Consider the following 26,367-nt stretch of genomic DNA (forward strand, 5'->3'; position numbering starts at 1 on the left):
TTGGAGGCAGACACTGGCTTTGGTCAGCTGGCATTGCAGCCTTTTAACATGATGCATCTCAGTATGTGATGAAATCCACCATACTTCAGTTTGTGCGACTTAAGCTTCCAAAGCACTCAGCCAACACTAACTAAACATAAAAAATAACTTAATTTTTTAAAATTAAGTCTGATACTGCCAGCCTCAAAAACTCTCATACTTTACAGTGCTAAGAAAGAAATATCCGTATAATCCAAGGAGATGTTCTCATTTAGGGCCAATCCCGTGAGTTATTTGCATTGCCAAATCCTATTTAGGTGCCGAAATAACAGCTGATTGCAAATATTTTTGTGAGCGTGGCACTTAAACCCTAATCTCTGCCAACACACAGCTGAGGTCTATAGAAAACCATCCTCTGAGTTCTTTTCTTTGAAAACTGAACCACCATCAGTTAAAGAAAACCTGGGATTTCTGGGAAAGTTTCCAGAACTGCAAACTAACAATGCCTGAAGCAGCCATGGCCATATTCTATGCCGAGGAATATTTCTTCTTACAAGCTGGTTGATGTAATGTGTGCTTCATTAATACAATGGTTTTGTGCTTTTCCCCAAAAAACTTTCTATGAAAACAGCATTTCCACTGATGCTTGACAAACAAGGAGTATTTACTTCTTAATTTTACGGTCATTCTGATGCATCCTCATGCCCCAACTGCAGTCCTCTTGATGGAAGTGTGTGTGGCTATTGTATCTATTGATTTAGTCAGATATGCAGATGATTGCTAGGAATTATGATGGGGGTGGTGCCTATTGATACTGTATTTCATGTGATAAACTGTGTGCTTAATATGAAAACCATCTGTACGTCAAGGAAGAGAGAAGATACTGCAATGTACAGTGCCGACTGCTTGTTTTTCTCTTTGATGGGTCCCTAATTAACTGACTTTTCTTAACTGATTGCCAAGGGGATATGCAATGCCTCTTCCTGAAAGACATAAAACAGAGAAATGAGATGATAGAAAGAAGGAACACACTCCTTCCTTCAAGGACAGGTTTGAGCCTGAAGTCTAAACAAAGAAAGGCTGAACTAATTGTTCAGCCTAAAGAAGAGAAAATTGATGAGGCTTATGGAAGCCCACAGATTTTTTCAAAGGAAAAGGAATCATCTGTTTCCCATGTTCACAGTAGATAAGAAAAGTAGTAATGGGCTTCATTTATAGCAAGGGAATCTGGGGTAAGATAACTGAAAAACAGTGAGGAGAGTTCACCACTGGCACAGAATGTCTTGGGAAGTTACAGATTCCTCATCAGAGGTGTTAAAGGGGCATGTTAGACAAGTTTATCAGAAATTAAATGGGGAATATTAATTCCACAGTTAGACAGGAAGATTGATTCACTGCCTTCTAGACTGTTTTTTTTAAATTTTTGGTTCTATGGCTTTTAGAAGGTGTTATCCTGTGCTAGGAGCAAGCCATGGGAGCAGGATAAAGAAAGATGACTAGGAATAATGCAGACTAACTTTAGACTTTTCCTTTCTGATGGGGTGAAATTAATCTCACCCTAAAAGCTTTTTCAGCAGCTTTACAGAAATACAGTGTAGATTCAGAACAGCTAAATCAGGCATATAGATCTCTTTACAAAAGATCCAGACAGTTCTGGAGCATAATCCACACTAACTGTTCTAAACATTCATCTTCAACTAAGTCAATCAAACATCTACCATCTACCTTGTCAATAGGTCTAAGTTTTATTTACTAAGAAAGAAACCTACTGAGACTGGCTCAGCTGCAGGTACCTACTCTCTTGATACCTAGAGATAGCTAAAATGGATCCCAGTACAGCTGATAGGTCTTCCAATCCCAGAAACTTCGTCTCTTACTTGCAGGAGCTCTGAACACACACCACAGAACAAGGGTATTCTTTGATAAGCAATTCCCAAAATCCCAGGGCTGTGGTTGTTTAAGTATTTATTCTCTCTGTTTTTCTTGCTCACCTTAAAATTTTGTTTTTCTTTATTCTTTAAACTGCAACACCTTAGCTATTATTCTCCTCATCTGGCTGAAACTGGGAAACACTGGAGGGATGTAGTGACTGAGACTAGCACAGTGTTGCTTCAAGCTGCTTTTCAGGGAAGCAGAGACAGGCTTTCCAAGCCTTGCACAGTTGGACAGCACTTAGTGATAATTTTAATGTTCTTAGATTAACTATGAGGAACACACAGACACACAGTGTGATCCCACAAACTTCATCTACCAAGCAAAACAAGCTGAAAGCTCAGTTGTTTTCTAATTCTCTCTTCAAATCTTGCTCTTACCTCTCTTACCTCAGAAAAGGCTGGGTAGATGTATATCAGCTGGTATATCAGCTATTAATGGCAAGCAACCTAAACAAGTTTTCTGATACCAAACTTCCCCCAAAAATATAGAGCAAAGTTGAAGTACATTTTGCAAAGAAATTACAGTCTGGAGTCTGATTTTATGCTCTTTCTTTGCTCCTATACTCAAAATAGTCATTCATTGAATCTTTACCTAGTAGAAAAGCAAACACCACAACAAATTGCTAAAGCTGTATTTTCAGCCTAGATTTTAAGCGCTTTTTTTTCCAGCTCAGCATAATATGGGTTTTAGCACCAATGTTCCAGAGAAAGACTGCTTACTCAAAGAGATGATGATATGTCAGACAAATAAAGACTAGGCAGAGTCAGGCTATGTCTGTACTTTGACACAAGACCTCCAAAAAAGAGCTATGTACTTCAAAAAGGGATTTAGACAAATATGTTGTCAGCATTTCTCCCTGTGCCAGTGCTGGAAAAACTGCTGCAGGATTCACTGTGAGGAGATGCCAGGCAGCTGCCAATGTCATCTTTCAGATCAGACACACAAATGAATCCAGACTATGCAGTCAGCTACCTGACTATCCTGTCGTTAAAGGCAAGAATGGCTGTGCTGGCCACATCGCCAACTGGGAAACTCCCCTGCTGCCCAAATATGTCCCCTTACCTTTCTAATTCCTGTCCTAAAGATGCCTAAAGTTACTTTTCCATGGTTTGTACATTTCACCTTAGAGGCAACTACAGCAATTTCATTATTGCAAAGAGCAAACCTGGTGCATCATTTGATTTTTATTTCCATATTACAAGGTCCTCTAGAGGAAGGCAGAATGAGTGCTTGCTCCTGTCTGTGCCTGACACAAAATGTCATTCCCATGCCCAGTAGGAAAGATACTCATTTCAGACTCATCCCTCAGCTCACAAGGTATGGTCTGTGCAAACCGCCTTATTCTGCTCCTACACAAGCTAATGGAGCATTTGTCTGGATCCAAGTGAACCAAGAAGCCTTCCAGTTTCACGGGTTAGTTAGGGAAATACAACTGCACCATCATTCACAACTGCATCATCTAGCATCATAAACAATGATGAAGTACTGAAGTTAAAAAAACACACACATGATGACTATGAAGGAGTTACTACCGTAACAAAGTCTTTTCTGACTGATGTTTCAGTCAGCTGTTCTTTGAGATCTTTGATATTTCAAAAAGATGAGAGCAGCTGATACCAATGGATTACAAACACACCCTGGGCTGAGAGAAAGTGTAGGGGCAATAAAACCTTTGCTGAATCTTGCTGTACACAAAAATAAATACAATTAAAGTGGTAGATTTTTTTCCCCCAAATTTACGAAACATAGTTTTTTTCTTCCTGCCATGGTTCCTAAATTAGAAATCTTTGCAACAATATAGGTATTTGCAAATTGAACATGAGGATTACGTACATTGATCACATTATTGTATTAGTCAGTCTCTGAGAAAACAGAACTCCCTGAATTTTCTCAGATGACTTTCGCTGCATTTACTGATTATATTTATCTTCCATACAGAATTGTATCTATCTTCCTTTATCATATAACTTGTGAAATATTATATAAATCTCAATTGTAAGAACTGTGAGCTTGAAAGATTATGACAAAGCAGCAGAATAAATTCAACAGAAAATAAAGACAAAATGCTAAGACAGACATTGGAAAAAAAGGAGTTCCACCAAACACATAACCATTTCCTATGATATACAAAATTCACGCTAAAGTGAAGTTTTATGCTAGATAGGCAGATATATTTCACTGGGTAACTTTATTGTTCCTTTCAGTTACTTATTTTCAGTAGTCAGAATTTAAAGAATAAAAATATTTAGGCTCTTTCTGAAATCAATTTAGATGATACAGTTTTGTCTTAATTAGTGTGATATAGAAATCTGCCCTCTACTCTGGTTGTAAAAGTTTTAAAATACACCTTCTTACCACTTTCATCCAGCAAGAAATCATCCTGGTAACGGAACTTTTCTGGTCCACATGCAATAAAAATGTCATCATCGCCAAAGAAATCCTGAAGGCACATCACCTGCAAGCAAAAAGGAAAGGAAGGCATTGCATGAAATACCTCATCATCAGAATCGTAAGAACAACAAATGCCTCCTTGTCTCCAACTGCATGAACACTTTTAATGGAATCAACAGGGCTTCATCTCCAGATAAATTTCAAAGCTGTGCTCTGACCATCTGTTACAAGTGAGAAACACTTTCATGGACACTGCAGGAAGAGAGAGATAAGACAAAAAGCTGTAACTGTACATTTATTACATGATGCATCAATGGGGTATGAGGTAAATGCCTTTTGTTTATGCACAAGGTACCATTCAGTACTTAGTGGATAATTAATTTGCTTTTGAGCCCACGTCTCCATCCTTTGCAATGAAACAAGGTTACAGCTTTGTACGCAGAATAATGAAATGGAGTTATTTCAGCAAAATCTCCCTGGCAGGGAATGGAACTCATATGGGTGAACTGAGTCTCCATCACACTCTTCCTCTTCACTAGCAGAGTCAAAATGAAGCCTCTTTGAAGGCATCAAGCTGAACAGTCAGGTGAGTGGGTAATGGTTCTTCTAGTACTGAGTAAAAGGGTAACCCCTTTCTACTCCCAAATATGAATAATCAGGATTACACTGGTGTAGTATCATGTCCATACAGGAGATTTCCAGGGAGACTTTATTGTGACCTTTCAATACTTGAAGGGAACTTACAAGAAAGATGGGACATACTTTCAGTGGTAGGACAAGGGGTAATGGTTTTAAACTAAAAAAGGGTAGATTTAGACTAGATATAAGGAAGAAATTTCTTACAATGACAGTGCTGAAACACTGGAACAGGTTGCCCAGAGAGGTGGTAGATGCCACATCCCTGGAAATGTTCAAGGTCAGCCTGGACGGAGCTCTGAGCAACCTGATCTAGTTGAAGATGTCCCTGCTCATTGCAGGGAGGCTGGACTAGATGACCTTTAAAGGTCCCACTTTGATTCCAATTCTATAATTTCCTTACAAGAGCTTTTAGTTCACAAGGCACTATTTAACAGTTTAATGTTTCCATTTATATGACTACTTTTACTAATATTCTTGAAGAAAAATCAGTAACTTTCCCATAATCTGACATTGGACTTGCTGATCCAGTTTTGACAAATTTAAAAAAATAATTAGGTGTCTGACTACCTTTAAAAAGTCAAAGACATTTGGTAAACTCTGTTCCTGTTTCACATTTACCAGAAGATTTTAAAAGGCTACGTTCGCTTATTTTTTTATATCATGTTTTGTAAATAAATAGTGCACTAATATTTGAACAGGATAATTTCACAAATAGACTTTCAAGTTTACAGACAGGAAAGTAACACATGAAAATCTCTAAAAATTGACAAAATATTTGAGAACAGTCTAGCTAACCTCATAAAAAGCAGGGGGTGAAAGCCAGCATTTAGATCCTACAAAAACACAAATGAAAGAATTGGCCAATGAGGTATTTCCAGGCTTCGGCATAAAAGCAAGCACCTTTCTAATCTGCAGAGACTGGTGTCTAGGGGTTATAAAATTCACATCATGCTTCCTGGAAACATGCCTTAAGGCTTTGGCATCTACAACAGTTATGAGCCTCTACGCTAGAAAAATCTCAAGGAAGAAAAATAGTGGTACATGTCATGACTTGCTTGCAGAGTAGGAATGGAGAGTAGAACTAGATGAAATAAATACCCAAAGACACAAAGGTAATCCCCAAAACTCCTTTCCTTAAGCAATGCACATATTTTTAAATTCAGCTCTACCACAACCCTATTCCTATCACGACTGCCATCTTAACACCTCACAGTACCTGAACACCAACATTAAAAATGTTAATATTTGACAGAGCTTTTTACCATGCTCCTACTCAGTTTATGTTCTATTAGTGTATCAGCCTCAGCAACCTTTATATAAAGTCATTTACTTACCATCTTTTTTTTTGTCCACAAGACATATCTTGACTATCTTCCCACCCCATACTCCCACCAAGTTTCAAACATCTCTTCCCTTCAGTCAAGTTCCTCTGAAATTGCTACCTCTCCCACAGCATGTACGAAACTACTAATTCGCAAAATGACATTAAAAATCCTGTTATTTCCTGTTGCCTCCCAAGTTTGACACACTTCTGGGGAGTGATAACCTTTACATACATGTTTATACCGAGCAGAGTATTAGAACTGAGCAAATAATAAGTCACACTAGGCACAAAATTGATCTATTTTGACAACAAGGACGAATTAAAATCAAATTCATATTTGAATAATAAAAAAAAAAAAGTATGGATTTAATAAAACTCAGAAATGCTTGTCTATGCCCAGTTAAGAGGATTTTATTCAAGCCTAACCAAGACATTAAAATGGAGGTAACACCACCTAACCAGGCTCAACTCTGCCACTATTTAAAGCATCTCAGGTTCAATCGGTGCAATTTATATGCAAATAAGAAAGAAAATAGGATCAGCACAATAGAAAAATAATTTCTACTTAGATATCCTTGCATTTTATTAAACTTTACACTCATAATTTAAAGTGTTCTTATGCTTGCCTCTTTTCTCCATGCTCTCAGTTTCCTATAGTGGATGTAAAACTACATACGCTACATACACAAGCTTTTCTTGTCTCCAGGGATTTTATTAATTTAGGAATTATCTAGAAAGCTCATAGCAAGAGCTTAAGTTCTTTCCAAACCCACTCCCCTCTGAAATAACTTCTCTTCAGGCTTCCAATATCTTTTTATGTTATTTATTTGAAGCCTTGGAATGTCCTTTGCTGTCTGTATTTTCCATCCTTTATGTCTCAACATCCCTCGCCCTCTCCAATCCTCAGCTCACACTCCTCAGAGGTTTCACAGAAGGGCCTTTCCAGAAGGCATCTAACAAATACACAGCACCCCCTTCCAGGCTTTTTTGGATAGAAATCTGCAAGCACTTTCTATTCACTATCAGCCATCAGCTAAGCAACAGGACCTGCTTTTTATTACCCATTTTCACTTATGGAGAACACAGCTCCTCAAAAGTTACAGTTTAGAAGATCAAGGATTTGTATCACCCATACTGGACTGTACCAATGCTTAAAAGGCCAGTGTGCTCTGTTGCACATGATCAACTTTAAATAGAGCCCATTTTAAAAATAGTGAATTACAAAAGTCTCCCTGAACATTTTTGTTATTTTCAAGTCACAGAATCCATCTTCTTCTTTTTCACAAATGAGTTTTTATCTTCCATATTCCACCAGGACATTTCTGACAGCGAGGAAAACAAAGTCTATGCAGGAACGGTCAAACATACACCTTAAGTAAAAAGAAACTGAAAAAATAAATGTTTTCTACCACACACCTGGTACTAAACATACTGTGACACTTATAAACAAAAAACTTTCTGGCAAAGAGGTGATATTTAAAGTTAATGGTGTCTCACACTCTCGTAGGATAAATAACAGTAACATCACCAGAGGCTAGGGAGTCTCGGGCATTACAATCCTTTGCATCAGCGGTGAGAAAACCGACAAGGAGCAGCAAAGAAAATTGATCACTAGTATAGGCTTCAGGCTATATGTAAGTCATGTGAAGAAGACTAGCTGACCTGTACGTACCCAGTGCAAAACAGAGGAGAGGCAGAAGTATTTGTCATGCCTAAACTCACCTGAGCAAGCTGTACAGGCTGAAGCCTGGATCCCCCACAAATCCTTGTCCTAGTAAACAACTTATGAATCTCACCTGCCTTCCAGTGGGAAATGCAAGTGTCTGCCTAGGAAGAATCTCAAAATATTTCGTATCTCAGCAGTTGCTGTGGTACTTTTGCTAGAAGCCCAGAGGGGACTTGGGGATCCAGATGGGCCAAGCACCCACAGCCTCTGGGGGAGCATGAAGCAGATCAGCTGAACTGCCCCAGAAGGAGAACAGGGAACAGAGCCGCAAACTTGGCTTCCATCCTAGCCTCAGGACTGGCTTTGCACCATAGCACAGATGCTGAGCTGCTGCAAAAACTACCTTAACTTTTCTTTCTTTTTTTTTTAAACAGGTGAGTACCTGGAACCAATGAGAAATATCCTAACTATTGTGGAGCCTTTTGTTTTCCCTCAACTGGCCTGAAACATTTATGCTCTTAATACTCACCTCTTTGAAGTTGGTAACTTTGTTATGGAGACTCTCTTTCTTATATCTATAAACGATGTGAGAAATTGTGCATTATCTTTTGGAGCACAGATGACCTGAGAGTAAGAATAATAGCTTGTAGAGCATTACCTGGTTTTATTCTCTCACGACAAGTGAGAAAGAGCAGTCAGTACTGGTGTGGAGGAGGTGCAGAAGGACAGAGAGAGAGAAGCAGGAATGGAGGGGAAAGAGAGGGAAAGGCAAGGGGAAGAGAGGGAGAGGGACAAGAGAGAGGGAAGGAAGGAGGGAGGGACGGACAGAGGAATTTAATCAATCCTTTCTCTACAAGCATGCCATGAAAGCTACAGATAAAATCACCATTTATAATCACTATATTCTGGCTATAGTGGGATCAGGGATCTTTCTGAATTCATGATTTAAAACACACACATGCACAAAAAAACCCAGAACAATTTTTGTTTTGCATATGTCAGTCACAGCAAATCGAATATGTTCCTATTATTTTAGAGCAGACCACATATCAAGTTAATACCGACTCCAAAATTTTTAAGTGAAAAATAATCAGAAACTCAAATTTTCCCCTGCATTCAGGAATAGCTCACAGCAACAGCACAGTACATCACCACCACCAGGATTACTAACTCTCATGTTTTTCTTACAATTTTCACAATGCTTCCTTCTTGGATGAAGAAGAAGGGGGGGGGTGGGGGTGTTCTGTGTGTTTGTCCTCTTTTAATAACAACAACTTAATTAGACTCAAAGCTGAAAGCTATTTTGGATGAGCAATGAGAAAATCTCAAGCTGGGGTGCCCTCAGGCACCACTGCTGTTGGAGAGCTGGAAAGAAAGTGAGGACAAAGAAATGAGGTGGTAAAACAAAAAAGATGCAGAAGGATATAAGGAGAATTCAAACGGTAAGTGGTTATAGGGGTTTTCTGGAAAGACAAAGAGAAATGAAGGATGGCAAAAGGAAAACATGAGGCATAAAGGAAGGAGGAGAGGCAGGCTGCAAGGCAGGAGTGCAGACTGAGGGCAACAGGGGGGTAAATGAGGCTACCGAGGCAAGAGCAGCCCAAAGGAGGGGGGCAAGCAGAGAATCAGTGGCAAGTGCCTTCCAGCCTCTACCCCATAGCCAGCCAACTGGGAAGTTTTAAAGCTATTTTAAAGTAGCCTTTTTGAACCTCAACCAATGTCATATTGAGTTTGATCATCATTTCCCTGACAGTGAAACAGTTAAAAAAACCCAATCATATATTTGGAAAAACCTCAGTGTGTAAATGAGTCCTGATTTTAGGACTCTGACTCAGTTTTTTATCAAGTTTTATGAGTTCTATTATGGATTTTTTTTATTTTCCTCCTACTTTTGATTCACTTAGCCTCAATATTTAATTCCTAGGCAGGTCTCTTTAGTTCTTCCTAAGTAGAAGGAGCTCACTATAAACTTTGTTCTACTATTTTTCTCCTTTTTTCCCCTCTGACTGATTTTTCCAATAAAACAAAGGCCCTCCTTGTTTTAAGACATAAATTGATCCTTATTAATGTCTTAATATTTATGTCTCAAACTATATTTTCCACTAACCATCACCTCTGCACTACTTATTTTAACGATTTCCCCATTCTTTGTCTATTGCTTCATGGAGGAACATCTCAGATCAGGTCCTGAATTGATTTCACTGCCGGCTACCAAAGACAGTCAGTAAGAAGTCTCATGACAGTTATGGATTTTCCCGAGAGATTATAAATCATAGAATCATGTAATACCTTGGGTTGGAAAAGATTTTTAAAGAACATCTAGTCCACACACACACACACACCCCCACCGCAACGAGCAGGGACACCTTCCACTAGATCAGGTTGCTCAGAGCCCCGTCCAGACTGACCTTGAATGTTTCCAGGGATGGGGCATCTACCACCTCTCTGGGCAAACTTTGCCAGTGTTTCACCACCCCCACTGCAGAAAAATTTCTTCATTATAGCTGGCCTAAATCTACTTTCTTTTAGTTTAAAACCATTACCCCTTGTCCTATCACAACAGGTCCTGCTAAAAATCTTTCTTCTAAGCCCACTTTAAGTATAGAAATGCTGCAGCAAGGTCTTCCCACAGCCTCCTCTTCTGCAGGCTGAACAACCCCAACTCTCTCATCCTGTCTTCATAGCAGAGGTGCTCCATCCCTCTCATCATCTTTGTGGCCCTCCTCCGGACCCGCTCCAACAGGTCCATCTCTTTCCTGTGCTGAGGACTCCCAAGCTGAATGCAGTATTCCACGTGGGGTCTCACCAGAGCAGAGCAGAGGGGCAGATTCACCTCCCTCAGCCTGTTGGCCACACTTCTTTTGATGCAGCCCGGGATATGGTTCGTCTTCCGGGCTGCAAGCGCACATTGCTGGCTGATGTCCAGCTTTTCATCCACCAGTACCCTCAAGTCCTACAGAAATTGTTTGTATATGTATTAACAGTCTTGTTTAATTTCGGAATCCTAGCAGAATTACAGTAACAGAAGACATCTTTTATATTACTACATTTATCTCCCAGCCAGTATGGAGCTGCCTCCCATACTAGCTTTCCCAAATGCTTTGTTCAGTTTTGTAATATATTCCTTACTGTGTAGAACTTCCCTTATCAGAAAGACCAGCAAAACAGCCATTACTAATTTGTAAGGATTTCATGGCTTCAGGAAAATCAGAAATTAATCATTCCATACTGGTGTAATCGTCTTTAGGTCATTGCTGTGAAACGAGAAATCCAAACATCTCAGTAAGGCTTTCAGGAAGGGGAAAGAAAAATACTCATTGTTTATAAATAAATTTGTAATCTAGCCCTTTTTTAATTATTTTTTTTTTGAGGAACCTCAGCCGACCCCATCCTCTGTGGGCTGTGGATAATAGCACGAAATACCCTTTCTGAGGGAAAGGAATTAGACTTCAACAGGAATTCACAGAGCATCACATTTGAATATTGCCTTGAAGTTCAAGGCAAGTCTATTTCCCTCCCTGTTGGCTCAGGCTCTGAAGCTTTCATTCATGCCCTTTCACATTTATCAGTTGTTACACACATGCCACTTTTCGAGATCCAGTCCTGTACAAAAAAGTATAATTTATGATCAGCATATATGTACTTCCTCTCTTAGCTTCTCATCCACGTTCTCTTCTCAGGTGGTGGCTTAGCTGAAGGTATTGGGAGGTATCTGCTATATGTTTCCAAAGCTGAATGGCATAGAACTCATTCTTTTCTGTTGCAGTGAAATCTCCATGGTGACAACTGCATCATCAAGCTGTGAGAGCTCTTCAGTGAAAAAGAGCATTTTATCACAAGATTCTCATTACAAGAGTGCCCTCTGTAAATGAGGAGGAGATGTTGCTGTAGGGGTTCAAACTGGCTGAAGCTAGTCTTTAACAACTGGCTTGTGTGGACACACTGCAGGTTAATGCCTCTGAAACACTATGTGTGCCCCCAAATTAGATGGTCCAAGGCACCATCATAGATAGAAACATATGAATTTTCACACTCAAACTTGGCAGAAATAGCTTGTTCTCCTGCTGCCTCCCAGGAGTGGATGGAAAGCAAGCCAGCACCCCCAGCCTCAGGGGAGTCACGCCATGCTCCATGTATAACCTCCACCTCAGCTGCCTGTTGACCAGCAGTGGCTCAGGACTGACCACTCTTCATTTTGTTTCCTCTGTCAGCAATGCAGAGGTTGCTCTACTTTTTAAATTGTTGAAGATGTCGTATCAGTCTGCTTCTACAATTTGTGCATTCATCAACATCCATTCTGTGCTACATACAAAGAAGTTCTTCCTCATATTCAGAAGGAACTTCTTGTGTTGCAGTTTGTCCCTGTTGCTCCTTGTCCTGTCACTGGGCACCACTGAAAAGAGCCTGGCCCCATCCTCCTGACACTCACCCTGAAAGTATTTGAAAGTATTTGTAGACATTGATAAGGTCCCCTCTCAGTCTTCTCTTCTCCAGGCTACACAGGCCCAGCTCTCTCAGCCTTTCCTCACTGGGGAGATGCTCCAGTACTCTCATCATCTTTGTGGCCCTCCGCTGGGCCCTCTCCAGTAGTTCCCTGTCTCTTCTGAACTGGAGAGCCCAGCACTGGACACAGCACTCCAGATGTGGCCTCACCAGGGCAGAGCAGAGGGGAAGGATCATCTCCCTGGACCTGCTGGCCACGCTCCCCCTAATGTGCCCCAGGATCCCACTGGTCTTTGTGGCCACCAGGGCACACTGCTGGCTCATGGGCAACTTGCTGTCCACCAGAACTCTCAGGTCCTTCTCCACAGAGCTGCCTTCCAGCTGGGCAGCCCCAGCATGTACTGGTGCATCGGATTATTCCTCCCAGGTGCAGGACCTCACACTTGCCTTTATTGAACGTCATTAGGTTCCTCTCTGCCCAGCTCTCCAGCCTGTCCAGGTCTCGCTGAATGGCAGCGCAGCCTTCTGGTGTAGCAATCACTGCTCCCAGTTTTGTGTCATCAGCAACTTGCTGAGGGGACACTCTATCCCTTTATCCAGGTCATTGGTGGATAAGTCAAACAGGACTAGAGCCACTACAGACCCCTGGGGAGCACCGCTGGCTACAGGCCTCCTGCTGGACTCTGTGCTGTTGATCACAACCCCCGGAGCTCTGCATTCAGCCAGCCCTCAGCCCACCTTGCTGTCCGCTCACCTAACCAACCCACACTGCCTGAGCTTAACTATGAGGGTGTTGTGGGAGACAGTGTCAAAAGGCTTGCTGAGGTCAAGGTAGACAACATCCACCGCTCTCCCCTCATCTACCCAGGCACTCATTCCATCATAGAAGGCTATTGGATTGGTCAGGCATGATTTCTCCTTGGTGAATCCATGTTGACTGTTCCTGATGACCTTCTTTTCCTTCACATGCTTTGAGATGACCTCCGGGATGAGCTGTTCCACCACCTTTCCAGGGATTAAGGTGAGGCTGACCAGCCTGCAGTTTCCTGGATCCTCCTTCTTGCCCGTTTTGAAGACTGGAGAAACTTTTCCGTACTATGCTTTGAACACTAATCTTACTATCATCTGTTTTGTTTTTCTGTGTTGCACTGAATGACAGCATGCTTAAAAGAAAATCTAAATTAATATTCCAGGTTTTTCAATTGTGCCATCACCTTCTTCTTCAGCAATGTGTTTAATTTGTGACAAATCTTTTTAAAAACTTTGAAATTAATCCTCTGAATTCAGATAAAGTTAATAGAAACTTGGCAGTTTTAATATACTGAAACTACTGTATCTGGCCTGAAATGTTAGCTAAGACCTTTTCTTTGTTAGATTAAAACTAGTTTAGTAAACAAGTTTCTTTGCTAGAGAATTTGAGGCAAGCAGGGGATATTTCCCAAGAGGGAGCCCATGGGTTTATGCATGAATGCAATGCTGAGAAGCACTAATACTCAGTTTCAAGAATGGTTGCTCTGCGGGAAGCACTGACATGGCTGGTTCAAGCTTCTCCTGTCAAAAATCGCTTCATGCCAGACAGGATAAGAGCAGTGAGAACATGCCTCCTATCCACACCCAAAAATGACGCCTCCTCAAATGTTACCTTACTTTGAAAGCTGCATTAATGCACAATTGCGCTGACTAGCTAGTGTGGAACAAGATTAACACACATTCACATGGGAAAGAGGAAAAATGCAGAGGCACCATCATCAAGCCTGGAGTGGGCATCTCCTGCATCAAATAGAAACTTGCTGCCCTCCAGTTTTCTAACCAGCTTGTTGCTTTTGCCTGCTCACTCCACTATTTAAACCCCACTGTGTACTAAAATTTCATTTCCTTCTGCACCTCTTACTTCTGAAAGCCTCCAGCGCTGACACCTGTTCTTGCAGACACCTCTAACTTAAAACACAACTGTTGCCCTGTCACTTCAGCTCTCTCTTCTAAACTCAGCTCTCGACACCACACACCACAACAATATAACTTGCCCAAGGCAACTCCTGTTTCCCCTTCTACCAGACTCCATTTTCTCCCCTACATATGAATTCTTTGAGCACACTCTTTCCATTCACTCTTTACCCTGACTACAACACTTTGGCAACACAATGTAATTCTCCTTACATGTTCTCCTTTTTAGCATCTCTAAGGAGCACCACAGGGATTAAGCTGTGGCTCTTTACAATCTCTCCATAAATCCACTGAGGATAGTATTTGCAAATTCATCAGAAGCCTCTTTCTGAAATGCTTTTTTTCTCATTCTCAATTTAACTCCAATTTATCAGAGCCACATAATTTCTGTGGAAATCTCCCTTCTGGTTTTCATGGTACCATATTTAGTTCTTCTCCTGCTGGCAAAAACTGCAATCAATGCATTACTTTGCAATTTCAAACCACTCTTTTACATTTTGGAGTGGTTTAATCTTTGGCTCCTTCCTCTTATTCTGTACTATGTCAGTCATCAGGAAACTCTGCACTTTCTATAGTTCCAATTTCAGAGCCTACAATATAAAATGTAAAACTCTACTGGCAACCCAAGTCCATAATCTTAGTCTGTTCCTCTTTTACTTTAGTTCCTAAATTTAGGATATTACTTTGCCCCCTAACTCCCTATATAAAAGGGATCTCAAATACTTTGCAACTATTATTGAAACCTTAACTCAGTATACCTCTTTTACTTTAACTGTCCAGCTCCTGCCTTGTAGCATTCCAGTCCATCCAAAGCAATTAACTGTAGGCATTTAGAGAAGCATTTTGGATCTTGCAGTTACCAGATCTGAGGTGACCAAATACCTTTACTAGCTTCACCCACCCTTCTAATAGTTAAAGACTAATGAAGCATGAGCTTTTGCTCTTGCAAAACTGGAGTGCATTGCAGGTTCATAATATCCACAGAAAAACACAACTCTCAGTAGAATTTCTTCCAACCCTTTTTTATTTCTGCTAATCTGTTTTGAGAGTGACTATCATAAACAGTTTAGATCAGGGAAACCTGCATCTGTACTGTTTACATAGCAAGCAACAATTTTTCATTGTGATTTATGTATTTTATCTTTATATTTTATGTTAATTTGGTTTCCAATATGGATTCAACAAAGGTCTTGAGTTATCCACAAACTGATTCATCTTCCTTTTTGGGCACTTCACTTCCCCAAGTTATTGACATATGCCATTATTTAGTCAGAATCCAAGGTTTGAGGGCTGCAGAGATTTTTCTATCTAAATAGATATCTATGAACTGATGAAGGAGAGCATCACAGTAAGAACATCACACTGGTACTTCTTTATATAGATACTCATACTCAAGGTCCCATAACTCACTCAACACCAAAGCAAAATCCTAAGACTAAAAGTACTTAAAAAAATCTGAATGGTAAATTTTAACTCTGCTTATTTTTAGGCTTCAAAATTTTTATGGTTTGTCATTTCCTACAAAATGAGAATTTGCATTTCCAGCCAGGTATATCCTATATTTCGATTGAAAGTACCTTGTGGCGTTAGCTATTCCTAAAACTACACAAATCACGAACAGTAACAAACAAGCAATGACTTGCCTACAACAGGCCACATAATGCTTGAGCCAACACCCCCCCAACACCCCCCCACCTCATAAAGTCAACAAAGAGACACAATTTGCTCCAAGTTCTGAATTGGACCTGTATCCTATTGTTTTGTGGTCCAGCAAGTGGCCCGTAGCATCTTCTTGGCAGACAAGAGGCTGCTAGAGCATAAAGCAAGGCAATAAATCATAAAGCAGCCATATGTCCTCTACTGTCTTCCCTAGTGTGACACAAAAAGTGGGATTAGGCATTATTATTGCCTCCTGTACTCATACCAAGAAAGGACAGAGGGATGCTCTCTTCTCCCAGCTGCTCTGCTCAGTAACACTTACCTGGAAGCTGCAGCTGGCTGGGTATCATCTGTGCATTGCAGCACAAGCCAGAACTACTCCCACATCCAGGGAACACCACAGGTGTTATATCACAAAAATTTGTATTATTATTCATGATATTGTTTGTAATTATAGTTAAATTAATATTTTAATTACATGTTAATATTTAAAATTAATAATATAGACTTTAATTAATAATACAAAAGATAAAGTACTGTTAGATTATTCAGGCAAATAAGCAGAAAGGCATACTTATGAGCCATTCAAGGACTGCAGCAATTTCTAAGCTATGTTATTTGGCAAAGAAGCAGGAAAGTGAACCTTCAGGTTCAGAAGTCCAGCTGGATTAAGAAGCGGGATGCCCATCTGTCACAAGTACAAACCCAAGCATTTTTTTCCTCTGTCAAATCAGCAATGCATGCTCCTACACCAAAATTAAAAGGGAAATAACTTTGCAGCCCCACTGCCCAGACAATCTTGCTTATAAAAGTCAAATGTATATGCCAGATAAAGATTTATCCTAAATAATGAACTACTTGCCCACATCAAATACAGTCATCTTGCATCAAAGGAAACAGAATCCTGCTAGTCACCATAAAATACTCTCCTGTTAATCACACAGCAATTGCACCACAGATCAGCATGCTTGTGATGGACAATTCAAATAGCATAACAAAGCTTGTAAAGGCATGGAGAGGAAAAAACTCCTCACACATTTAAAATGAATTAGTTGTAAACAGAGGGTGTTTTTTTCAGAACAATCAAACATTGAGAGAACGGCTGATTTAACAGCAGAAGATGTAATTAATGGGCCAATGGAGAAACAGTTGAGACGTTGATGGCAGAGTTCAATTACATCTGGATTTTATTTTTTTTCTGCCATATTCATGTATTTTACTTTATCAGCTGCAATACAACACTACCATTTAGTGGTCAGACACACAAAGTGCAGACTCCAGCAGCCCTCCTGTATTTTTGTCCAAACAGGTGGCAATATATTAAAAGTAAATAGCGAACTCACATAATCCAGGAAATTAATATTACTCTAATTTCTGATGGCTAAGCAAAATAATTTTTCTTTGAATTTAGGTGCTTAAGTGAAGCCTTGTTAGAGGTACTGAAATAGTTTCAAAGACTGGGCAAATAAAACAGAAACACTTGCAAGTTATTAGCAGGAAAACCATGATACTATCTCACACAACTCTGCACTTCTGCTGAAATGTATCTGAATTTCAGAATGTGTATGCACAAGGGAAACCATTTACGTAGCTATACAAGCTGTCTTTTGCTGAAGATGATAAATACATTACCGTACACCTATGAGTTATTTACTCCAGATTATTACTGAATTCTCCTGTTAAATACTCAGGAATAGGAAAATTAAGCACAGAAAAATTAAGCATAGAATATGCTGCTTATGATCTAATGAGTGAGGAATTCTAAAGAAGCTTCTTCACCCACTTACACTAGTGTGGCAAATACCCTCTGTGTCAAGACGGTGTTTGCTTTTACTTATTTACCATTCAAATCATTGTACTCCTGCAACTGGACTTGAACAAAAGCTGCTGGTTTCAGAGCAGTCTCTCAAACCATCTAAAGTGTTTGTCAGTATGTTCTTCAAAAAGCAGTGACGCTTGAGAATTCATTGGCTGAAAAATGCCTTTGTATGACAAAACCTCTTATAAATAAAACCCCTACAATTCAAAGGCCGCAAGTGTCTTTTCAATCATCAGTCACGTACAAGTGAAAATGCCATTTTTTGAAGTGGTTGGGATAGTATTACTTTTTAGAATACCATGCCAGATATATTCAAAAATTGAAATCCACAGCTTTGTTATGTTTGCAATCAACAGCAGAGTACTGGACTAGATTCTCACGGCTGTGTGTAAGGTTTCTAAAATAAGCAATAACAATCAATCATGAATTTTCATTGTTCACATTTTATGACAAATTTTAGCTGATGATTTAATCCTATCCTTCTAGTTGCTTAGAGTAGGTAAATGAGGGGGTAGAGACCAGCTAGGTGAAATGAATTAATTCAAAAGAAAAATGCAGTCAGGTGCCAGTTTCTCGGAATTATAATTACAGGTTTGGAGCTAAGAAGGAAATGTCTTTTTAAAGTACAGATAAAAAGATTTTTCAGGGTAAGCTTCTAGTGCTAGACAAAATGAAACACTGCCATGCTTACTGTGTTTAATAAATGTGTTATATTGGCCCATTTCCTCATAAGGCAATCAGTGGGTTTCCTACTTCTGAAGAAGTTTTATTGTATTTCCCCCCAAATCTTGCAAACTTGGATTTCGTTCATAAATCTCAAAAATAAGGTGCACATGATCAATTTTTCTCCAAATCTGCTTTTTCCAAATACTTGCAGATCAGTAAAGCCTTCTGACTGCAATTTCTCGAATTCAATACAAATCTTCACCCAAAGACACTCTCATTATTTTACCCACAAGTGTACAATACTGTTATTTCCATTTTCAGTTAAGAGATCTATCAAACATATGCTATGTCAAGTATGAGTCCTTGAATTAACCCTTAGATTCTAAGTACTTGATTGATTTTTAACCATGGTTCACTATGTATTTTTCTAGACATGTACTTATTTTTGCCAAATTCTGCTCAGCAGGAAGCTATAAGCTGGGTCCTGATCTGCTTGGCTGGCCAGATGCTGCTTTCTGCCTTCCCAGCTGGGAATTGTGGCAGCAAGCTGCAACCGCTTTTTGAGACACTGGGAGACCGCATCGTTTTCCATTGGAGACTGCAGGAGACACGGCTTATCTGGGAATTGGTCTGAATACAATTTACTAGTCGCCTGGATCCAAATCAAGATGGAAATCTTGATTTGTAATTTGGCTTTAGATACTGAAAATCCTTCTATAACAGAAATTGTATTATATACATTACTGAATGATACATGAAAAGGTCAAAGTCATAGTCAAATACAGCATTAAGAAAGCATCCAAGTTAGAGGCTACCATGTCATCAGGTCCACCTGGTGGCATTCAAGGAGGCAGTTTCTGGGAAGCCCCCTGGAAAAAAAGATTTCCTTTCAGTTGGACTGGGCTTTGGATTCAGAGCAACCTGCCCCACAGTATGATTTTATCAAATGTGGGAATATTTCTGGCTTTGTCATTCTTGTGAGAGAGGGAGTGTGCGCTGCAGAAGCAGGTAAAAACATGGAATTTGTAAGGGTTATTAATATCTGAACCAAACCTATCACATCTTGTGCCTGAAGCAGAATCAGATTTCAACTAGTGATTCGAGTAGCAGATGGGCTGTGCAATAACATATATCTACCCAAATACAATTAGAGGTGGGAGACTTATTTTTCTGTCTTTGAAAGCATTTTAATTCCAAAATTCCAGTGCTACAATGCAGACATCACCTTAATGTCCATGACACAATGTTCTCATGTTAGCTTACTGACTAATGGTGGACTGTGGTCCACCAATGCTGTACACTGCTTTTCTTTCAGGCATAATCATTAATAAAAAGCATGTGAGACAGCACTCCATCGTATACTGTCTGGAACGTAACTGAGATGTATGACGCCTTTTGGCTAGATAGACATGCAAAGTTAAGGTTTGGCATGCAACACTGAAAAAGAGCGACATGGTTGACTTCTAAAAAAAAAGGAGGAAAAGAGAAAACAGATGTCCAGGTTTCAACAAGTCATTGCACACTGCGGCAATGTGTGACCAGTATAAAAACATCACAAATATGCTGATAATGTAGCATTTCATGTAACGATAAGGGCAATAAAATAGCAGAAAATGCAAATCCTTGAATAGCTAAACACCTTCCTCAAATTCCAGAGGGTCAGTTGGGCTGAAAAATAATAGTAATCCTTTCAATAACCAGATCAAATGATTCAAGTATCAAAGCTCTTTGTGCTCAAGAAAAGTGAAAATTGAGAGATTCCCTTTCTTCTAAGTGCAAAATATAGACAATAAATCTAAAGTCCAATCCAAACAGACATTCAGATGCACAGACTCATCACCATCTCTCTTGAAACTATTTGGCAAGTTTCCGTTATTACAACAGATGTTAACAAGATGGATAGAGAGCATGTTAAATAAACATTAATATTAATATACAAGTATCTAGCAAAGCCACTGTTCAAATTGTATACTTCCCCAAGGGCATTTCTTGGGAAATTAATCAGAGAAATTGTCTTGCTAGTAACTGCTATAAATTCAAGATATTTCCATTAACAAAGACTGTGTCCTTCAGAAAAAATGTGTAATCCATAACTGGGGTCCAGCAGAGTGATTCTTGTAACTGGGCTTTGACTCCTTAGGACAGAGCAGCAAAAGTTGGAAATACGCTGAGAGAATCTAACTTAGAAAAATTTACAATGTGAAAGAGTTCAAAAGCTTAAGGATGAAGAGCAGACACAAGCACACAAGCAATAATCACAAAAATCTGGAATTTTAAGCTCAGTTCTGTGGAAGAGACACCTTGATCAAAACTGTCGCCACTACACAGACAAGCTAGTTACAACCATTAAGATTTCTGAAACACACTGAACGTGGAGATTGCTTTCCCATGTAAATGTTTCTCAGTAGAACTCAAATTATTCTTGTGAGTCTTTCAGTACAGCAAATGCTGGGACATTACTAAATCCAGCAAGTAAAAAATGAGAAGAGTTTACAAATCCATGAATATGATGTGACCCCAAAGAAAGCCAGCAAAACCCTCAGATTGACACTTGGAAAAAGTATTTTACAAGTAGTGGTAGAGACACAATTGACTACCCAAGGATTTAAGAATTAAAAAGAAACCTGTGAAAAGGTGGCTAAACAAAAAGATGGAGTCAGTTAAAGTTTCAAAGAAATCCAGGGCAGCAAAACACAGAATAAATTCACAAGCAATGACAGGTGAAGAGGATCTTTGTCAAGCATATCAGAAAGTTCTAGCACAATGATATAGAAAACGATTCCTTCAAAATCCCTTCTATTTTGCTAGAAATTTTTTTTTAATATTTAAACTGTAATGTTATTCTCAGCTATAAACTGTCAAAGGGGGTACTTTTATTAAGAGTAGGTATCCAGAGTTGTTTAATTTTAAGATTAAAATGACTGGAATATACCGATACCGATATCCTTAAAATATACTTGATGCCTAAGAAAATGTAAAGGGAAACTTCTGGCTGCCATGCAACCCTCTAGCATTCATCATTAAACCGACAGCTGCATATTTATAGATTCCACAAGTGAAGACCATTCCATTCATGCTTAATTACTAGAAAGTTTATCCTCATCTGTGCACCTTGAGGGTGACTTATTTTAAGCTGTAGCATAGCTTAGAGGAAACACGCGGAGACACAATAAGCTCCAAATGAATTTGGAAGAGTTTTGACTCTTTTTGACGTAATAAGATATATCAAACTGACACCCTGATGCAGATGCACATCTTCGCTGGCAGTGCAGTATTGCTTACATGCAACAGTCGTATCAAAAGTATTTGCCAGATGCGCTTGGAAATGATATGCAATTTAACACACATTTGAAGAAGAACTGACTCAAAACCCACATGAAATTTAAAAGATGAAGCAATCTGTACTCAGGCACTACAGCCCTAAATAACTTGTTGAATTGCAGGCCCAGAAGTCCAGCAAACCATTCAGTACTTTGGCTGTTCCTTACACAACTTTACAATCTTTCAACTTGTACCACCTATAATCTGATTCTACTACCTATTACAAACTCAGACTTAATAGCCTTCAACTAAAAATCCTTTACTTCTGAAATCCTACATCTTTTAGGGAATGATGCAATAAAGAAACATGAAAAAGGCTACACGTAGGAGAAATCAGTGCATTTGCAATTCAGGAGGCTGCCAGGTGTAGATAGATTTGAGAAAGAAAGATGCAGTAACAGAAAACAGCACCATGTTGGGAAGAGAAATTTGCATCAAAAGCAATTTCACCTGTTTGGTGAACACATATTTGGAGTTAACTCCATAATCCGTGATTAACTGAATTAAATCCATATATATTTCTCTACACATTCTATGTGTATCAATATGAACAGATTTAAAGATCCCAGGATACAATTAGTAACTACCAACATAATGAACCAGAAAATGTCTGGCCTGTAAGAAAAAAAAAAAAACCAAAACAAAACAGATGAAGGTTTGTCCAAACTGGTTAACTCTCCTAAGTTCAGGTATGTCTATAAAATGTCATAGCCTAAATCTCTCTCCTGTGCTTGCATATGCTTTTGTTGTTGTTGGGTTTTGGTTGGCTGGGATTTCCTTGGGTTTTGGTTGTGTTTTTATTGTTTTGGGGTTTTTTTGCTTTTTTGTTAACCAAGAAACTGGGTTGCTAGCTCAGAAGCAAAGAGGGGAAAAAGGTAAGTATCTTAACCACCTGAGAGCAAAGATGAAGCTACAGATACACTAATTGTCAAAGCTGGGACATCTGTGCAGCATTAAAAAAAATAATTATCAAGTCAAACAAAAGCAACAAGAAGGAACTGGCTACATAGCCCACAGATGGTGACACACTCTGATGGGGATGGAAGTAATTATGAGCCAGTCTTAGTTGTGGGACTCTTCAAGGAGTCCTTGAATGATATTCACAAACGTTAGGCATGTGACAGAGGATAAGCACTCTCACTTATATTAATGGCAAGGCTCCAATTACTCCGGCTGGCTTCATTACTTTGGAAGTGTTGTTAATAACTTTCAGCAGGCGCAGGTAACGCTTCAGAAAAAATATGAGATACTTTTCTTTCTCAGGAGATACTGCACTAACAACCTGATATTGGAATCCAAATTTAAGTCTTTTTGTTGCTTAAAGGAAAAACCTGAAAAAGAGGAATATGAACACAGAAAATCAGAGCTTCACAACATGTTTGCAGAACGCTGCCAAGTGCATAAGCGTTCAAGGGTGCTTTGCATAGTTAGTCTTCTCAGTGTACGTTTGGCAGCAATGTATATGACATGCATTTGTTTTGTATTACCTATGTAATCACAAATTTCTAGCAAATTTATAACAGGCAACAGACTCACTTAGCCAAAAACACCTCAAACGTACACCCTTACTTGAGCTTTCCCCATCATTTAAAATCAAGTTAACTCTTTCAAGCCCCAAAGATACTTCTTTCCATTCCTTTGCATTTTTATAGAGGTAGTTACCTTGCCTTTTGTTCAAGATGATTAGCCTTTAGTATAACCCTTCTTTGCAGAAGCCAAGAGGCTGTGGGTGTGTTTTCCCTTCTTATAATAAAAATTAACCTGAAAACATACAAAATTGCTTTTCTCTACTTCAGAGAAGTAACTTGGTATATAAGTAACCTACAAGGATCTAAAATAAACTCTCAGTAGGAGCCAGACAGTTTAGCACCAGCACTGACGCATTCTGTATAAGGCCAGTATTAGGACTTTGAAAGGTGTTTTATAGAGATTTTTACTTGGTAATATATGATTTGGGCATAGTGTAGGTATTAATATTCCTCTAAACCTAAGTTACAATAAATTTTATTTCTTTTCTCCTGCTATTATACACAAAAGTTAACTTCATGAACAGAAAGCTGTTCAATGGAAAGGGACAGATTTTAAAAAAGGTGGTTCAGAGCAGGAGGAAAACTAAGTGCTTTGAATTACCTTCCAGATATATCTCACTGCTGACAGATGTAGTAGCTCAGAGTCTCAGTAAAAACCAGCCTTGCTAGTTTACCTTCATAAATACATTTACTTTGCATCCTTAATTGTCCCTAAACTTCCTAAACCTACAGATTTATATAACCTATAGGGTTATCTAAAAGAAGGGTTATACTAAAGGCTAATTAAAACCTAGACACAGGTAGGGAAAAGAAAAGAGCATCAATAGATATTCATAAGACAGATCTAAAGATCCTCCAGACTACATTAGAACTTGCCTCCGCAAACAGAAACTTGATCATGCAAGTAATGTATTAATTTCTTCCGAGTGACCCAAAAGTTGATGGAAGTATTACAGAGGGGGGAAAAAAACACCGGCTGTTTGGAATGGCACAGTGACTCCACCAACCTGAGGGCTCAGAGGAACATAAAGCTCTAAGTTACCATCTGGGGCATGTTCTAAAATATTTCCTGTGCAAAGATTACCGTCTACCTTCCTGAGTTCATCAGTGGCCACTTCAGAATGAATTCACTCTGGAAAAACAACCATCATCCTAACAGCATGCAGCAGCCTTGCCTTCCCTCCTAACCAGCCGTGAATATTCAGAGAAATCAATACTGCTTCTAAAGGAGGCTAAACGGTTCCTTGTCCATCCGCAGGGGCTGCAGAGGTCTTCATTCCATTTTAATTATCCAGTGCACACTTCAAACGCTCCGCATGCTCCAGCTCAGCAACTTAGGATTAACTTGCCTGGTTTCTCATGATTTTAAGTAAGTTTATTTCACGTTAAATGTTAGCGTTATTAAATTGGAATTCTTCATTTGAAAGCGGCGATGCCTGTTGATGGCACGCTCAGAAAACGCAGGCCAAGAGCTGCACCGTACCAGGCAGGCTGTAGCGGAGCGGTGCGGAGCGGAGCCCCCGGCCCCGGCGCCGCTGCCGCCCCCCGCTTGCACACACGGGGGAGCTGCGGCTCCGCAGAGCCCGGCGCTGCGGGCAGGGCCCAGCCGCCGCTCCTTTCGGTTTCTTTCGTTTCTTCAGCACGCTCCAGCAAAGAGACTTGCGGCTTCATACTCGGCATCTTTATCTCCAGACAGGCTGAAGGGGAAAATGCAGAAGTAAGGGGCGGGACGGGGGACGGGACACAGGATCATAAATAGAGAACTCCTACATCCTCCAGGGAGCTTTCATTGCAGAACTTCAAAACTAGTGACTTCTGGTTTTATAAGCGTGCAAAATGTATTGTTCCTAGCCAGAAGAAAGCCCTTCTCCCTTTCTCACATTTCAGATGCATTAACTTAGCTTTCCTTAGAGGCATGCTTGGCTATGAGCGATCACCCAAGCTAGTGCTCATAGCGTGAAATCTGTTTTTCACACTTTTTCCCATTTTTTCCTGAACATCAGGAAACAGATTTTAAGGTGAGGGTGACTTGAGCACTGGCACAGATTGCCCAATGAGGCTGTGGAGTCCCAGCCTAAAAGATACACAAAAGCCATCTGGACACGTTCCTGGGCAGCCGGCTCTGGGGGACCTTGCCTGATCGGGGTGGGGGGGTTGAACCAGATGACCTCCAGTGGCCCCTCCCAGCTTCAGCCATTTGATTTTTTCCTTCAGTTCATTTTCTCCTGCCATCACTCCCTCATTTTCACTCTTTTTTCCCATTAATATCTTCTGCCTCAATTGTCTTATTGCCAGCCTGTTTTTTCTCTGCTTACTCTTCATCTCCTGTTTTTCACTTTTGGACAGTGAAAGAATACTCTGCCCTTGGGAAGTAACAGGAGAGGCTACAGGTTTGACAATTGGAGCCAACAAACAGGTCCTGCTGAAGCGTCTTCCATCTCTATAGTAACATGGGACAAGAGGCACTACAGGACAACATCCTCACCATAGTATATCAATTCAGGTGTACATACTACCATGCATACTTCATGTAACCAGTAAATTGCACTATTTGTATTAACATAAAAATGCTTCCCCATGTCACGAGTACTGCTAACACACTGGAAGTAATGTGTGCTTCATTTGTGGAACTGCCACATACATGGTAAATATTCTGCAAAATCTATTTGTGATATTTTTTAAAAATACCCCTGAGTTTTGAAACTAATTGCAAAGGATAATAAGTAGACATTTTATAGGTTTAGAAGCAAAAGCCCCTGACAAGGGGCTATGAGCACGCTCCAAAATAACCCATTCCCTTAAAAAAAGCAGAAAATAAACCCCCAACCTCAGTATAAGTCACATTCATAAACAAAATTGGGACAGAAATAATAACAGAACAGATTATGTGTCCATAATTTACAGGAGATAATTCTCACCACCACCAGTTCCTGTCAGTTTTGCCTATGGCCTATGAACAAATTCCTCACCAACTTTTACCTGGACATCATATTACAACACTACCTGTCTTGACTAACCTCACTCCCAGAAGCCAAACCATCCCTGACCCTGT

At 39.8% G+C, this 26,367-nt stretch overlaps 1 protein-coding gene across 3 annotated transcripts in view; it reads right to left on the reverse strand.

Moving 5' to 3' along the window:
• The window catches only part of DCLK1 (doublecortin like kinase 1), a 251,592-nt gene that overhangs the window by 117,901 nt on the left and 107,324 nt on the right, over window positions 1-26,367 (reverse strand). For all 3 annotated transcript variants that reach the window (XM_056328739.1, XM_056328740.1, XM_056328742.1), the window contains exon 4: window positions 4,270-4,369. In XM_056328739.1, the coding sequence (XP_056184714.1) occupies window positions 4,270-4,369 (100 nt within the window). The remainder of the gene's footprint in view (window positions 1-4,269; window positions 4,370-26,367) is intronic.

Source organism: Falco biarmicus, chromosome 2 (genome assembly GCF_023638135.1).
Source record: "Falco biarmicus isolate bFalBia1 chromosome 2, bFalBia1.pri, whole genome shotgun sequence".
NCBI classification, from domain to species: Eukaryota; Metazoa; Chordata; class Aves; order Falconiformes; family Falconidae; genus Falco; species Falco biarmicus.